Source organism: Mustelus asterias, chromosome 10, assembly GCF_964213995.1.
Source record: "Mustelus asterias chromosome 10, sMusAst1.hap1.1, whole genome shotgun sequence".
Taxonomy (NCBI): domain Eukaryota; kingdom Metazoa; phylum Chordata; class Chondrichthyes; order Carcharhiniformes; family Triakidae; genus Mustelus; species Mustelus asterias.
The window spans coordinates 124,268,826-124,284,634 of NC_135810.1; the positions used below are offsets into that span (position 1 = coordinate 124,268,826).

At 46.6% G+C, this 15,809-nt stretch overlaps 2 protein-coding genes across 2 annotated transcripts in view; both read right to left on the bottom strand.

Annotated features, from left to right (window-relative positions):
- LOC144499965 (interleukin-1 receptor type 2-like) overlaps window positions 1–15,809 on the bottom strand; it is a 1,647,203-nt gene that overhangs the window by 189,917 nt on the left and 1,441,477 nt on the right. The gene's annotated exons all lie outside the window — the stretch shown is intronic.
- rnf169 (ring finger protein 169) overlaps window positions 277–15,809 on the bottom strand; it is a 33,626-nt gene continuing 18,093 nt past the window's right edge. The window contains exons 3-6 of the mRNA XM_078222619.1: window positions 13,057–13,230; window positions 11,336–11,454; window positions 9,294–9,393; window positions 277–8,357 (exon numbers count right to left, since the gene is read on the bottom strand). Coding sequence (XP_078078745.1) covers window positions 7,311–8,357; window positions 9,294–9,393; window positions 11,336–11,454; window positions 13,057–13,230 — 1,440 coding nt within the window. The 3' untranslated portion in view covers window positions 277–7,310. The remainder of the gene's footprint in view (window positions 8,358–9,293; window positions 9,394–11,335; window positions 11,455–13,056; window positions 13,231–15,809) is intronic.

Consider the following 15,809-nt stretch of genomic DNA (forward strand, 5'->3'; position numbering starts at 1 on the left):
ATTGTATACCAGAAGCAGTCTCTCAAGAGATATAGGTGCCAGGTGTGGAAACTATTGCTGGATTTTGCTTTGCTTTTAATTTTGAAACTTATGGGATGTTGTTTGGGGAGGTTTAGCTCTGGGATTAGGAAAATAGAGGGATTTGGAACTGGGTCAATTTAAAGGTACTGGGTATATTCAGTAAGGCAAAGTGTTTTCTTAAAGTCTTTTTTTAAAAAAACTATTTAATAAACATTTATTTTTGTTTAGAATTATTAGAAGACTGGAACATTCTTCACTGGTTTTACATCATTTCTCACATTGTACCAAATTGCAAAAATACAGTAAAGAACCAACATTCCAGGTTTCCCTTCTGGAATTTAGAATACACGGCACAGTGACACAGTGGTTAACACTGATGCCTCACAGCACCAGAGACCTGGGTTCAATTCCAGCCTTAGGAGACTGTGAGAGGAGTTTCCTCATGTCTGTGTGGGTTTCCACTGGGTGCTCTGGTTTCCTCCCACAGTCCAACGATGTGCAGGTTAGGTGGATTGGTCATGTTAAATTGCCCCTTAGTGTTCAAGGATGCGTAGGTTAGGTGGATTAGTCATCGTACGTGTGGGGTTACAGGAATAGGGTGGGGGAGAGGACCTGGTTAAGATACTGAGAGAGTTGGTGCAGACTCAATGGATTGAATGGCCTCTTCTGTACTGTAGGGATTTTATGATTCCATACTGGCATTTAACGTCAACTGGGTTCTTAACACTACATGACTCCAGACCCATAGTAATGTGGTTGACTCTTAACTGCCTCTGAAATGGCCGAGCGAGCCACGCAGTTGTATCACTCAAGAGCAATTAAGGATGGCAATACAATAAATAGTAGACCATGTGGCCCTTCAAGCCTGCTCTGTCATTCAATATGATTGTGGCCAATCTTGGGCTCAACTCCCATTTTTCCACCTGGTCCCCATATCTCTTAATTCCCTGACAGATCAAAACTCTTGTCTACCCCAGACTTAAACATATTCAATGATGGAGTATCTAAAACCCTCCAGGGTAGAGAATTCCAAAATCCGCAACCCTTTGAGTGAATAATTTTCTCACTTCTGTTCTTATCCTGAGACTGTTCCCTCATGTTTTAGATTCCCCACCCAGTAGAAACAATCTTTTTTTTCCCTCTTTTAGTGCAGATTTGGCAGATCAAGTCTGCACCGACCCTCCAACAGAGCATCCTACCCAGGCCCTATCCCTGTAACCTCTTACTTACCCTGCTAATCCCCCTAACCCACACATCTTGGGATAGTAGGGGGCAATTTACCATGGCCAATCCACCTAATTTGCACATCTTCGGACAATGGGAGGAAACCAGAGCACCCGGGGGAAACCCACGCAGACATGGGGAGAACATGCAGACACCATACAGTTACTCAAGGCCAGAATTGAACCTGGATCTCTGGAGCTATGAGGTAGCAGTGCTAACCAGTGTGCCCTATTATAAGCACTATGAGCAAGAGTAGGCCATTCAGCCCCTCAAGCCTGCTCTGCCATTCAATACGATCATGGCTGATCTCATCCCGGCCTCAGCTTCACTTTCCTGCCCGTTCTTCATAACCCTTCAACCCCGTTACTAATTAAAAATCTGTCTATCTCCTCCTTAAATTTACTCAATGTCCCGCCATCCACCCCGCTCTGGGATAGTGAATTCCAGATTCGTCACCCTTTGAGAGAAATAATGTTTCCCCATCTGTTTTAAATCTGCCACCCATTATCCTAAAACTATGACCTCTTGTTCTAGATTGCCCCACAAGAGGAAACATCCTCCCCATGCCTACTTTGTCAATCCCCTTATCATATTGTGCACTATCAACCCCCTGCAGAATTTTATAGATTTCAATGTAATCACCTCCCATTCTTCTAAACTGCAGAGAATATAAACCCAATTTACTCAGCCTCTCATCACTGGACCCTCCCCAATCCCAGGGACCGATTTAATGAACCTTCGCTGTAACCCCTCGAATGCAAGTTTATCCTTTCTTAAATGTGGAGGTCTAAACTCCACACAGGTTTCCAGATGTGGTTTCACCAAAACCCTGTACAATTGCAGCAAAACTTCTTTATTCTTGTGCTCCAGTCCCCTCACAATAAAGGCCAACATGCTGTTTGTCTAATTGCTTGCTGTACTTGCATGTACAAGCACATTCAAGTCTTGTTGAACATAAACACTTACAAGTTTTTTCTAAAAAATATATTTTATTCTTAAGACCAAAGTGAATAGTTTCACACTTCCCTATGTTGTACTCGACTTGCTATTGTGTTGCCCACTCATTTAACCCGTCCAGAACTCTTTGCAGCCTCACTCTGACCTCCGCACCACCTTGGTAACATTAGCAAATTTTGATACATTATTCTCTGTCCAAGTCAGCATGCTCACACCCAAGAACAAATGGAAAAAATGTGATAATCTGTAGAGCATCATTGAGTATCTTTAAACAAGGACTGAATTATCAGAGCTTTCACAGGATTGATATCTAACTGTGACAAATCTGATTTATGCCTCATCAAAGTATTGTACATATTTACACAAACTGGCAGCCTCCGGCACAGAAAACGTGCATTTGTAAAGCACCATGTCATATCCTAGTGTTTATCAACAGAAAACTTCCAAACCAAATTTGACACAACTTATGTAGGGACACTGCAAAATTCAACAGAGAGGCGAGTGATGGCTTAAGCTGCTTATTGGTGGTGCTGATCGAGAGGGGAACTCTGGTGCCCTATCAGAATGTCCTGTTCAAAGATTTAAGTTTAACATGCAGGTTCAGTCGGCAGTTAGGAAGGCAAATGCAATGTTAGCATTCGTGTTGAGAGGGCTAGAATACAGGAGCAGGGATGTATTTCTGAGGCTGTAAAAGGCTCTGGTCAGACCCCATTTGGAGTATTGTGAGCAGTTTTGGGCCCCGTATCTAAGGATGTGCTGGCCTTGGAAAGGGTCCAGAGGAGGTTCACAAGAATGATCCCTGGAATGAAGAACTTGTCATATGAGGAACGGTTGAGGACTCTGGGTCTGTATTCATTGTTGTTTAGAAGGATGCAGGGGGATCTTATTGAAACTTACAGGATACTGCAAGGCCTGGATAGAGTGGACGTGGAGAGGATGTTTCCACTAGTAGGAAAAACTAGAACCAGAGGGCACAACACCTCAGGCTAAAGGGACGATCCTTTAAAACAGAGATGAGGAGGAGTTTCTTCAGCCAGAGAGTGGTGAATCTGTGGAACTCTTTACCACAGAAGGCTGTGGAGGCCAGGTCATTGAGTGTCTTTAAGACAGATAGATAGGTTCTTGATTAATAAGGGGATCAGGGGTTTATGGGGAAAAGGCAGGAGAATGGGGATGAGAAAAACATCAGCCATGATTGAATGGTGGAGCAGACTCGATGGGCCGAGTGGCCTAATTTTGCTTCTATGTCTTATGGAATCCAAGAAACAGGTTTAATGTTCCTCCAAAAGATGGCACTTCCTGCTAACTATCAATTGAAGTACAGGCAGGTGAACTGCATTGAATGGCACATGACGTGAGCATAAAGAGACACTTACTGACAGGGATTGGTTAAATCAGTGAATAAAAACTGATTCTGGTTCCTTCATCAACTGGCAAACAAAACTCCCCAGATAATTAAAATGGGTGTGTCAGCCTAAACTGCAGGCTCAAGTCTCTGCAGTGGGACCTGAACACACAGCCTCTGAGGTTCAGGCTGACAGCCATTGTTTCTTTTTATTTGTTGTCCACTTTGCAGATCCATTGGCAGGTCTGTCATCTGAAGAGAGGCTAAATTGGTTAGGATTATAGTCACTGGAAGAGTGAGAGGGGATCTCATAGAAACTGAGAAAATTCTAACAGGGTTAAACAGGGTGGATTCAGAAAGAATGATCCCGATGGTGGGGAAGTCCAGAACTAGGGGATAGTTTGAGGATAAGGGGTAAACCTTTTAGAACTGAGGTGAGGGGAAATTTCTTCACCCAGAGGGTGGTGAATGTGTGGAATTCACTCCCACAGAAAGTAGTTCAAAGACCAAAATGTTGTGTCTGATTTCAAGAAGAAATTAGATATAGCTCTTGGGGCTAAAGGGGTCAAGGGATATGGGGGGAAGGGGGATCAGGATATTGAATTTGATGATCAGCCATGATCAAAATGAATGGCGGAGCAGGCTCCTGCTTCTATTTTCCAATTTTGCCACCTCTAAAATGCCAAATTCCAGACTGGTAACAATGTTAACCTCGATATTTCTATCCCCAGTACTTTAATAACAGTAATAATCCATTTGGGATGCCACTGGTGTTAAAATAAGAGATTAAAAACTCAAGTACTGTAACTTTACCAGTGTCTCCGAAGCTCAGAAACACTGGGGCTGGGATTCTTGGGGCGAGGTTTCGCTTTCTAGCCCTCTCCAAAATCAAGATTTACCATCTTTGTATTATTAATACAGACTAAAGCAGATTAATAACTTTATGCAGCGGAAATAAATTCAACTACAACGGAACCTCCCTTACCCCACTCCAAATACCTGCTCGGACACAGAACCTGTCGCTGAGTTTCATGTCACAGGTAACAAGTGATCAACCCCCAACTTGTGATATCTGGGGGAGGTGGGGGGAGGATAATGGAAGTTTCATTTTTTTTTGCCACAGAACAATGGAGACAGACACCAGGAAAAGCAAACGAGATAGACTGGACAGTCTTTTTCTTTATATACGCACACACGGAGATCCCTCAGACCAACTCCTTTTGGCACTAATTTGTCAAGTTTCAGCATAAAATTTCACTCTGTGCAAACGTCGCTTACGTGACTGCGTTCTGCTTTCCTGAAAATTCTTTCACAAACTCTTCTCAACATTTTTTTTTATATCTCTCTTTGGCAAATATTTCTCCTCTAAAGAATTTAAACGGATTAAGAGGAGACTAAGTGCTTCACTGGATTTTGTATAAAGTATATTAACAAAATATCCACTTGTTCCATTAGTCCAATATTGGTTTCATTCACAAAATGTCTTCATACTTTCCACATCATTACAAAAATAGTTAGCCCTTGTTTTAATTTCCCAATCCAGTTTAGGAGCCAATACAGGAAGTAACTTAATCGACAGGATTTAAATAATGAATTGCCACAGTACAACAAACACTGGGTGTGAACAAAACACACATCCGACAGGCAGACGGGAAGGAATGGAGTCGGGGTGGGAAAGGCTTATGTGTGGGTTGTGAACACTGGCATTAACCTGTGGCACCAAATGGTCTGTGCTGTACATCTGAAATTAACTCCATGAGAATAAGCAATGCATGCTGGCACCTGGTTAACCTGGCTTCTGGCAGGTTCTACTCTGATCTCTTTTTGATAACCTGCATTCCAAGCTCACCCATTAACACATTTCGCTCTGGAGAGCAGGTGTGACAAAGCAGTGAGCACGAGGATTTCAGGAGTCACTGCATTAGCTGCCGGATCAAAGACTGACAAGAATCCATCGATCTTTTGAATGCACTCCAGAGTGCACTCACATTCAGCACCGTGACACCACATCAAGCAGAGAGAGCAAAGACCTCTCGCTAAGGAATCCCCCTGTTCCTCTCCCTGCAACGGAATCAGCTTGCAGCTAATTTTGACTCGCCCTCTTCACGAGAGGAGCTTCCAGGAATTGGAGAGGGTGGCAGACAACAAGGACAGTGGCTCACGAGTTCGGAGAATCAGAGAAAGTCGAGCTCCACACTGATGTGTCCAGAACCCAGAGATTACAGTGTGGTTAATGCGTGTGGGCTGCTCAATACGTACACCAGGTTACTTTACCTGCAGGTTTCACAGAGGCACAATGTTTTTTAAAAAATTCAGGTTACTGGTGACTTTCTATAAGCGCGGCAAGTACAGATTACACTGCTAGACCTAAAGCATTGAATAGCACGGAGATGAACTGGGCTACCTTTACCCTGCAGGTTTGGAGGAATTTCTGAAAAGTACAAATTTTTTAACAATGTAAAGAAAATAAACTCTTCTCTCAAGATGGTGATTTAACAACCTTCAGTAGAGTGAAAATGTTCAGGGGGATTTCTGGGTGCCGGCTGGGTAAGCTGCAGTCATCATACCAAAGGAGTGTTTCTAGTTTACCATCAGTTATTCCGTTAGCTTCAGAGCAGCTCTGCTGCAGCCTCACCCACCTTCCACAGACAGAGTGACACAACACATCGCTCAGATACATCCACCTGCGGGAGAGTTCTCGGAACACACATAAAGGGTTACAGGCGTACTGAGCGCTAGGAGGCAGTTTCCTATTCAATCGGAATCAACAAGGGCAACAAAAACATTCAGTCGTCATTCATAGATGGAATTCCTGGGCCACTTAATAGGAGTTTGGGAAATGATGCTACACTTTCCACCATCTTGCACACTGGCTCTCCCTCAGATTATGAAGTCCGGTGGGGGGGGAATGTTTAAATCATGACCCTCTGGCCCTGTGATATTGCCAGGTGGGGGGAGAGGCTGATCATTTCCTGCCTGTCAATTTAATCTGTTTGTAAACTCCAGTTAGACCAGGAGAGAAACAGATGCTCAGACCCTGACCAACTCTGATGCATTGCTTCAGCCAGGGGCATGTGCTGGTGGCATTAAAACACTCCTCCCAACATGATACGGGAATAGGATTAGTGAAGGAAACGGAAACCAGGAGGAGGGATTAGAAACACAAATCCTCCTCTTGCAACCCAGAGAATTGATCCCCTTTTAAAAAAATCACTATCAATTATGACAAGGTTATTTGCAGGCACAAAGCCTGTGATGTGCAATATTCTACAGTCCACAATGTCCCCTCTCCCCAAACCTCACTCCAACAACACAACCCCAATACTGCCCCCAGGGTAGGGGTGGGGAGTGAGATCCTCAGCCCGGGTGGGTTCTGCTCCATTGCGTCCGATTAGATATTTTAATTCCAGCAGCAGATTGGCCTGTGGAAAAAGGAATCGGGAGCATGAATCTTCAACAATCACATCCATCACTTGTGTGATTACACAGGGCATTAGGGTTCCACCCAACCACGCAGGGCTGGAGCTGGAAGCTCAAGACCTTGAGTGATCCATCGATTAGATTGCTCTGGGGTTGAGGGAGGTGGAGAAGAAAGTCAGACAGTGAAATTACAGTCAGTAATTCTGCAGCAACAACAAGAAGGACCAAAAATAACTGCGTGAAGTGAAAGACTCTATTATTCCTGTACGGGCTGCAGATCACACAGACTGGAAGGCAGAGAGCGTGGGGCAGAGCAGAGAGGGGATACATCATCCCAATCCAGCTACTTTGCTCTGAAGTTGGTTTTTGTCCGCAGTGGATAACCATCCTGGCTGCCTTTCTGACGGTTAATGGCAGTCCGCTCCAAATTGAAGCGTCTCTGCAGCCTGGCTGCCACCTTCCGGTCCTCTTCCTCTTGAAGCATGCTAGTGAAAGGTACCTGGGCGTTAGTGCCGCTGTTCCCCTCCGGGTTCCGTTTTTCCCGTTTGATTTTGGATGCTGCTGTGTGCTTGGTCTTGTGGTGTCTTTTCTTGCCGCGTTGTGACTGGGAGGAGGAGTCATTCAATCCACTTCCACTGCTGACCAGTCCTTTGCTTTGCTTCGACCCAGCGTGGGCGGGAAACGAGCCGCTGGAACCGTGGTGAGGCCCGTTCGCCCGCTTCACAGCCTCTCGCCAGACAGGGCTCGGCTCCACGTTGCTGTTCCACACCTGGGAATGCTCAAGGCTGGATTCAGGAAGCTCACCAGATTCCGAGTAGTCCATGGCCCGAAGAGTGCTCTGCGAGGCTAAGCATCCAGGCCCCCTGGGGGAGCAGGAGGCTGGAGCCAGTTCCATCCCAGTGAGCTCGCCCGCTGAGTCCAGCTTGGGAGCAGCACCTTCGCCCTCCTCCTCCTCCTCCAATGTCAGGGTACCTTTCGAAGCCATCTTCGCCTCATGGCGGTCCTGCAGGATCTGGCCCCACTTCTCCAGGAGATTGGGGTTCAGGTCGTACGAGGTGGTGGTTGTCGGTTTGTGGAAGCCGCAGCCCAGGTTCCGGGGGGTCGATTTGACAATTTGGGGTTTCATCACCCTCCCGTCTGGCAGTTTCTTGGGAGGGGTACAGGGCGAGCAGATGATGGGCTTGAAGTGGTTAAACTCCCCAGAGATGCTGTCGTTGCTGTCAGGGCTGGCTGACCGCTCCCTCTTGCACGATCCCGATACTGTTGGGTCGCTAGGGGACCGCTTCTCTGAGCTCAGGTTGGGGGCAGAGTTGGAACGGCTGTTTTCAGAGGAGGCCAGGATATTGACTGCATTGTTGGTGCCGAGTGAATGGGCGGAAACTGAAGCTGTCTAAAAACAAAAGGGAGAAAGATTGGAGAGGAACCATCACAGATAAAATCATGGTCATGAACAGCTGGAAACTGTTGGACACTTGTGAAACTCACCATCACATGAAGCAACTGATGAGAATCATATCTGTCACAGAAGAGGAAGCTAGCTGAGCAAAACAGCAAAAGAAGGATATACACTAGGGTAAGGGGAAAATGAGTGGGAAGAGAGTTGTGTGGAGCATAAACAGCAGCATGGACCTGATGGGCTGAATGGCCTGTGCTGTAAATGCCATGTAAATCTTTGATAACCAAGGTAAAATCGTCCCCTGGGTTCTAGATTCTTGCACGAGTGGAAACATCATCTCAGCATCCACTGTATTAATTCTCCTCAGGATCTCATATGTTTCAATAAGATCAACTCTCATTCTTCTGAACTTCCCACGTAGGATAAACCCCTTCATCCCAGGAATCAACCTAGTGAATCTTCGCTGAACTGCCTCTAAAGCAAGTGTCTTAAGTAAGGAGACCACAGCTGGAAAGTACTGGCAGAACTGAAAGCTTCACTCAGTACTGCTGACCATGAAACTGTCATCAATTGTCCATCTGGTTCACTAATGTCCTTTAGGAAAGGAAATCTGCCGTCCTTACCCGGTCTGGCCTACATGTGACTCCAGAGCCACAGCAATGTGGTCAAACTGCCCTCTGAAATGGCCGAGTGAGGCACTCAGTTCAAGGGCAATTAGGGATGGGGTAACAAATGCTGGCCCAGCCAGCAACACCCACATCCCCTGAAAGAATAAAGGAAATTGGAGAAAGCAGACAAAGGAATGCTCTCATGCCCACTATTGGAACGGCAACACCCATGTTTCCAAACGACTGGCAAATTACGTTACCACCTAGCAAGGTGCAGTAAACCTCACTATGGCAATGCCATTCCTGCTGTAGCCATGGGTACCTTGGTTCTGCTGTCGCTGCGAGGGGTTGGTCTTCGGCCCTGGTTATTTTCCACTGGCGTGCTCCAGCTCCGATTCTCCTCCGAGTTGACACTCAGCGTACTGCAATAAGGAACCAAGAGTGAGGGAGAGGCAGCTTCATTCCCGGCCACTTCAGCAACAACCTGCATTTATATACAGCTCTGCACGTAGCAAAATCTCGCAAGGTGTTTCACAGGAATCATTATTGATAGAATTTGACACTAAGCCACAGGAGAAGATATTAGGGATAAGTGGTCAGAAACTTGCTCAAATAGGTGGGTTTTATTCACTGTATTAATTTTATTCACTGTATTAAAAGAGACGCGGAGAGATTTTGGGAGTGAATTCCAGAGCTTGAAGCCCAGGCGGCTGAAGGCACAGTTGCCAATGGTGGACTGTACGATGATGCTGTGCTATTAATATATGTTATGTTAAGGAGGGACTGCTTTAAGATTCAGTGTTTTGTTACAAGCAGTCGGTTTGTCTGGCAGGAATACAGCAGATGCTGGAAAGCAGGATAATTACTGATTTTGACCATGTAAGTGTTTATTTAGCAGAAGCCTTAATGAGTTTGTTTACAAAGGAAGAGGACCTTTGGGATGTTTTCTTGATTAATGTAATGGAAAGGAGAGTTAGGTATATAGGGTCATTTAGTCATGTGATACTCGAAATGGAAGGAGCTAAGTTTGTAGCTGAGAAAAACAGTTTTCTCAGTTTAGTTGCCGGAGAGGATTGCTTAAAAATAGCAGCCTACAAACATCGCGCTCTCTACAAAATCACTCTGGGAGCTCCAAGGCTGTTAACCCAAGTCAAAGCAAGTCTGCCTGAATTTGCCGATTATTTTTAAAGAGGGGTTAAAGTCTAGAAGAGAAATATTGCTCAACTGGAACTGAATAGTAATAAGTTAAGAGTTTGTTTTATGTTCAATGTTTAAGAGTTAAACTGGTTCATTTTGTTAGAGGTCTATTTAAACTGTGTTATGAATAAAGCTTGTTTTGATAAAATAATTCCTAATTCGCCAGTGGAATTACTCCCAAGGCAAAGCATCCTTTCCTCACACCGATGCTGAAATAGAAGAATTGTTGGAGTCCAGTCTTGGTTTATACCTTGTGGTTTAAGACCATAAGACCATAAGACATAGGAGCGGAAGTAAGGCCATTCGGCCCATCGAGTCCACTCCACCATTCAATCATGGTTGATTTCAACTCCATTTACCCGCTCTCTCCCCATAGCCCTTAATTCCTCGAGAAATCAAGAATTTATCAATTTCTGTCTTGAAGACGCTCAACGTCTCGGCCTCCACAGCCCTCTGTGGCAATGAATTCCACAGACCCACCACTCTCTGGCTGAAGAAATTTCTCCTCATCTCTGTTCTAAAGTGACTCCCTTTTATTCTAAGGCTGTGCCCCCGCGTCCTAGTCTCCCCTGTTAATGGAAACAACTTCCCTACGTCCATCCTATCTAAGCCGTTCATTATCTTGTAAGTTTCTATCAGATCTCCCCTCAACCTCCTAAACTCCAATGAATATAATCCCACGATCCTCAGACGTTCATCGTATGTCAGGCCTACCATTCCTGGGATCATCCGTGTGAATCTCCGCTGGACCCGCTCCAGTGCCAGTATGTCCTTCCTGAGGTGTGGGGCCCAAAATTGCTCACAGTACTCCAAATGGGGCCTAACCAGTGCTTTATAAAGCCTCAGAAGTTTCCGATCTGACACCCTGACAATTGATGAAGATTAAGATTCTCTCGGAGCCCAGAACTGGAAGTGTGCAGTGATGTCAGAGGGTCGTAGGGCTTTAGGATTTTACAGAGGTTGGGAGGGGGAGGGGGGCCCTGGAGGGATTTGAACACACAGATGAGAATTGTCAAACCGTGGTGTTGCTGGAGCAGCAGCCAATGTAGATCAGCCAGCAGGAGGGGCAATGGGTGAACACAGCTTTGGTGTGAGTTGGGGCACAGCCAGCAGAGTTTCTGTTCATTACAGCCACACGATACACCAAGAGGTCAGGACTCGGGTTACCTTGCAAACCGACTGGAACTGTTGGCACTCAGCCTGTTGTTGGCTCCTAATCCCCACTGTCGGGTAGACATGCGTTTGACTGGCTCCTCATTCTCTGAATCCGACATATTATCTGTAGCCTGTGGGAAAAAAATCTAATATGTCATCGCATATCTGAGTAAACAAACTGAAACTTCCTCCATTAAAACAACCTGATGACACCTACTGAGTAGCACAGGCACCAAAGAACAAAGAAAATTACAGCACAGGAACAGGCCCTTCAGCCCTACAAGCCTGCACCGACCATGCTGCCCGACTGAACTAAAACCCCCTACCCTTCCGGGGACATATCCCTCTATTTCCATCCTATTCATGTATTTGTCAAGACACCCCTTAAAAGTCACTACCGTATCTGCTTCCACTACCTCCCCCGGCAACGAGTTCCAGGCACCCACTACTCTCTGTGTAAAAAATCTGCCTCGTACATCTCCTTTAAATCTTGCCCCTCGCACCATAAACCTGTGCCACCAGAAGATGGTTTCACTGGTAAATTAGTTTGGTTGGTACTACTCTATCCTCACATCACCACAGGTTCAGCAATAATCCGGGCATCAGTCAACGGGTCAGCAGTGAGGGAGTGCCGCACTGTCAGAGGGTCAGTGCTGAGGGAGTGCTGCACTGTCAGAGGGTCAGTACTGAGGGAGTGCTGCACTGTCGGTTTTGCTTTCTCTGGGTGTACAGACCACAAGCTACACTAAGAATCGGCGCGTTTGCCTCAATGTCCTGGGCCAATATCACTAAAGTCGGACGTGCCTGTCGCAGCACAAAAGGAAACAAGTTTGGCCTTTTAACCAACATTCCCCCTCGAGCAGCATCAAACCAGATGAACTGGTTCTTCATCTGCTCCTAGTTGTGCTGCGATGATTTGTCCTCTCCTGTTCTGATGTAGTGACGTGGCTCTTTGCGCCTCGGATGTGTTTTCAGACATTCTGGCTATCCCTCGCCCCCAACTCCCTCCGTCCTGAAGCGGTGATTCACGTTGGTGTAGTCATTCCATCAGCATTTGCAGGTCTAACATTCAGGCACAAGCCCAAATATTGACAGCTGGTCAGCTATTTGACTGTAGGAGGATGGACCATGGAGATTGGTTCTGCTCTGAGACATGAATGGCCAGCAAGAGATTGCATATTGTCAGAGTAAATGAGGCAACAACTCGCTTGGACAACAGACAACAGTGAAATATAATCCTCCCATGAATTCCCGCATCAATAGCTTACACCACCGTTAATACGAAAAGCAATGGCACCCCTCAGGTGAAAGGTCCTGCCTGTAAAGTAGGCCATCTTATAACCAAACTAACAACATGGTATCAAATACGTCAAATGTTAGTGTTGATGTTGCATGTGTACACCAGCCATCTGAATCTCTATTAAATACAGGGGGATGAGGATGCAAAACAGGGCAGGAGGGGAGCCAAACAGGGGAGGGAGAAGGAAGCAGGGATTGAGGGTAGCGGGGGGCCAAATGGGACAGGAGAGGAGGCAAGAGCGCGAGGGCGGAGAAGGCAGGGGGCGAGGGAGGGAGAGGGGGAGGGGGCGAGGGGAGGGAGGGAGGGGGTGAGGGAGAGGGGGTGAGGGGGCAGAGGAGGGAGGGGGGGAGGGGGCAGAGGAGGGAGGGGGAGGGAGGGGGGGGGGAGAGAAAACAAGGGAAAGAGAAAGATCCGAGGGAATTTAAAAACTCACAAATTCGCGACTCCATTTCCTCGCCAGCTCCTCGTCCCGTTTCGCCTGCTCCATTATTGTTTTCTTTTTCTCCACTTGTTGCTTCTCTTGTTCCCCCTCGGCCAGAATAATCTGAATTATTTCCGCTGTGACCGAGTCATCATCTTCCTTCAAGCTCTCCTTTTCTGCCTCGTACTGGAAGGAGAAAAGGTTATAATCTGTCGCCACTCCGCACTCAACCCTGTCCCACCCAACCCCATCCTGCAGGGAACTCGGGAGGGGGTGGATGGGGGGAAATGGGTGCGATTCAGAGAGGTGTATGCACTGCTACTATTAACAAATCTGCTTCAAGATGATGAATCTATCATTTCAACAGCAGCTATAACATCCCACGTGTGCGACCATTTGACAATGAGTCAGATGAGGAGGTATTCAGGCCAGTGACCAAAAGCTTAAATCAAAAAAGGCGGAGAGGTTTAGGGAAGGAATTCCAGAGTTTAGGACTCCGGCAGCTGAAGGCACACCCACCAATAATGGAATGATTAAAACTGGGAATTCTCAAGAGGTGGAGATGCCGGTGTTGGACTGGGATAAACACAGTAAGAAGGTTTATTTCGTAGCAAAAGCCACTAGCTTTCGGAGCGCTGCTCCTTCGTCAGCTAAGTGGGATACACTGAAGGAAAGGATGTCCCGAGGCATGGTACATTGGGGAGACCATGCAGACGCTACGACAACGGATGAATGAACACCGCTCGACAATCACCAGGCAAGAGTGTTTTCTTCCTGTTGGGGAACACTTCAGCGGTCACGGGCATTCAGCCTCTGATCTTCGGGTAAGCGTTCTCCAAGGCGGCCTTCATGACACACGACAGCGCAGAGTCGCTGAGCAGAGACTGATAGCCAAGTTCCGCACACATGAGGACGGCCTAAACCGGGATGTTGGGTTCATGTCACACTATCTGTAACCCCCAAGACTTGCCTGGGCTTGCAAAATCTCACTAACTGTCCGGGCTGGAGACAATACACATCTCTTTAACCTGTGCTTAACACTCTCTCCACTCACATTGTCTGTACCTTTAAGACTTGATTACCTGTAAAGACTCGCATTCCAACCATTATTTTGTAAATTGAGTTTGTGTCTTTATATGCCCTGTTTGTGAACAGAACTCCCACTCACCTGATGAAGGAGCAGCGCTCCGAAAGCTCGTGGCTTTTGCTACCAAATAAACCTGTTAGACTTTAACCTGGTGTTGTGAGACTTCTTACTGAATTCTCAAGAGGCCGGAATTGGAGGAGTGAGCTCTCGGAGAGTCGTGTGCAACGTGCTTTTGAATTGTTTCTGAGTTTGCAGGTGATTTACCACAACAGTGTCAATCTGAAGGAACCAACTTGGGGCTGGCCTGCGAGGGAACTCTGACGATGCACCAGTGTTGTGTTTGTTTAGAGGTAATATTAGTTGTGGGACTGAAAGCTGGAGATAGAAGGGAGTGCGGCCCATGGATTTAACCCCGCAAAACGTAGCAATACGAAATCTACTCGCTCTCTGCAGCCTTAGTCACTGTGCGTTTGCTCCATCCTTTTCTGTTTTCTCACTTCCTTCCTCTCTCTCACTTTACTATTCTAGAAAGACAAACCTGAAACATTAACAGCAGAATCTAGGAGTGCATCATCTTGGCAGGCACTCCAGTATAGAGAGGATACAGTGCTGGTGTTTGAATGAGGTGTTAACCTGAGAGCTTTGCCTGAGAGTTTGGATGGATGTAAAAGATCTCAGGATATGCAGCAGAGATAGAGCAGCCAGTGTTACCTGGGCCGTGCACCTCCCTTATCTATGCCCACACACAAAATCATTCAACTGGTCACCTCATTGCTGTTGGTGGGATCTTGCTGTGTGGAGAATGGTTGCAGCATTTTACTGAATAACAGTCGACCATCTACAAGATGCACTTCAGCAAGTTCCTCCCCAGGTCACCCACCATCCTGTAATTATATCACAGTTCCTTCAGTGTGTCACAATCCTGAAACGCTCTTCCCAACAGCACTGTAGGTGTACCGACACCACATGGACTGCAGCAGCTCAAGAAGGTGGTGGCATAGTGGTGTTGTCGCTGGACTAGTAATCCAGAGACCCAGGGTCAAATCCCACCTTGATAGGTGGCGGAATATAAATTAAACATCTACCGATGACCATGAAAACCACCTGGTTCACTAATGTCCTTTAGGGAAGGAAATCTGCCGTCCTTACCCGGTCTGGCCTACATGTGACTCCAGTCCCACAGCAATATGGTTGATTCTTAACTGCCCCTCTGAAATGGCCGAGCGAGACACGCAGTTATATCAAGCCTCTGAAAAGTCTCAAATGAACGAAACCGGGCGGACCACCCACCCAGCATCGACCGAGGAACCAGAACCGACAGCAGCAAATCCAGTCCAGTCAACCTTGCAAAGTCTTTCTTACTAACATTGAGGGCTTGTGCCAGAATTGGGAGAGCTGTCTCACAGACTAGTCAAGCAACAGCCTGACAAAGTCATCTTCATATAATTATACCTTACAGACAATGCCCCAGACACCACCATCACTGTCCCTGGCTATGTCTTGTCCCACCAGCAGGACAGGCCCAGCAAAGATGGCAGCACACTGGTATACAGTTGAGAGGGAGTTGCCTTAGGAGTCCTTAACTTCAACTCCAGACCCATGAAGTCCCATGGCATCAGGTCTAACACGGGCAAGGGAACCTGTTGATTACCACGTATCGCACCCCTTTCCTCTGGGC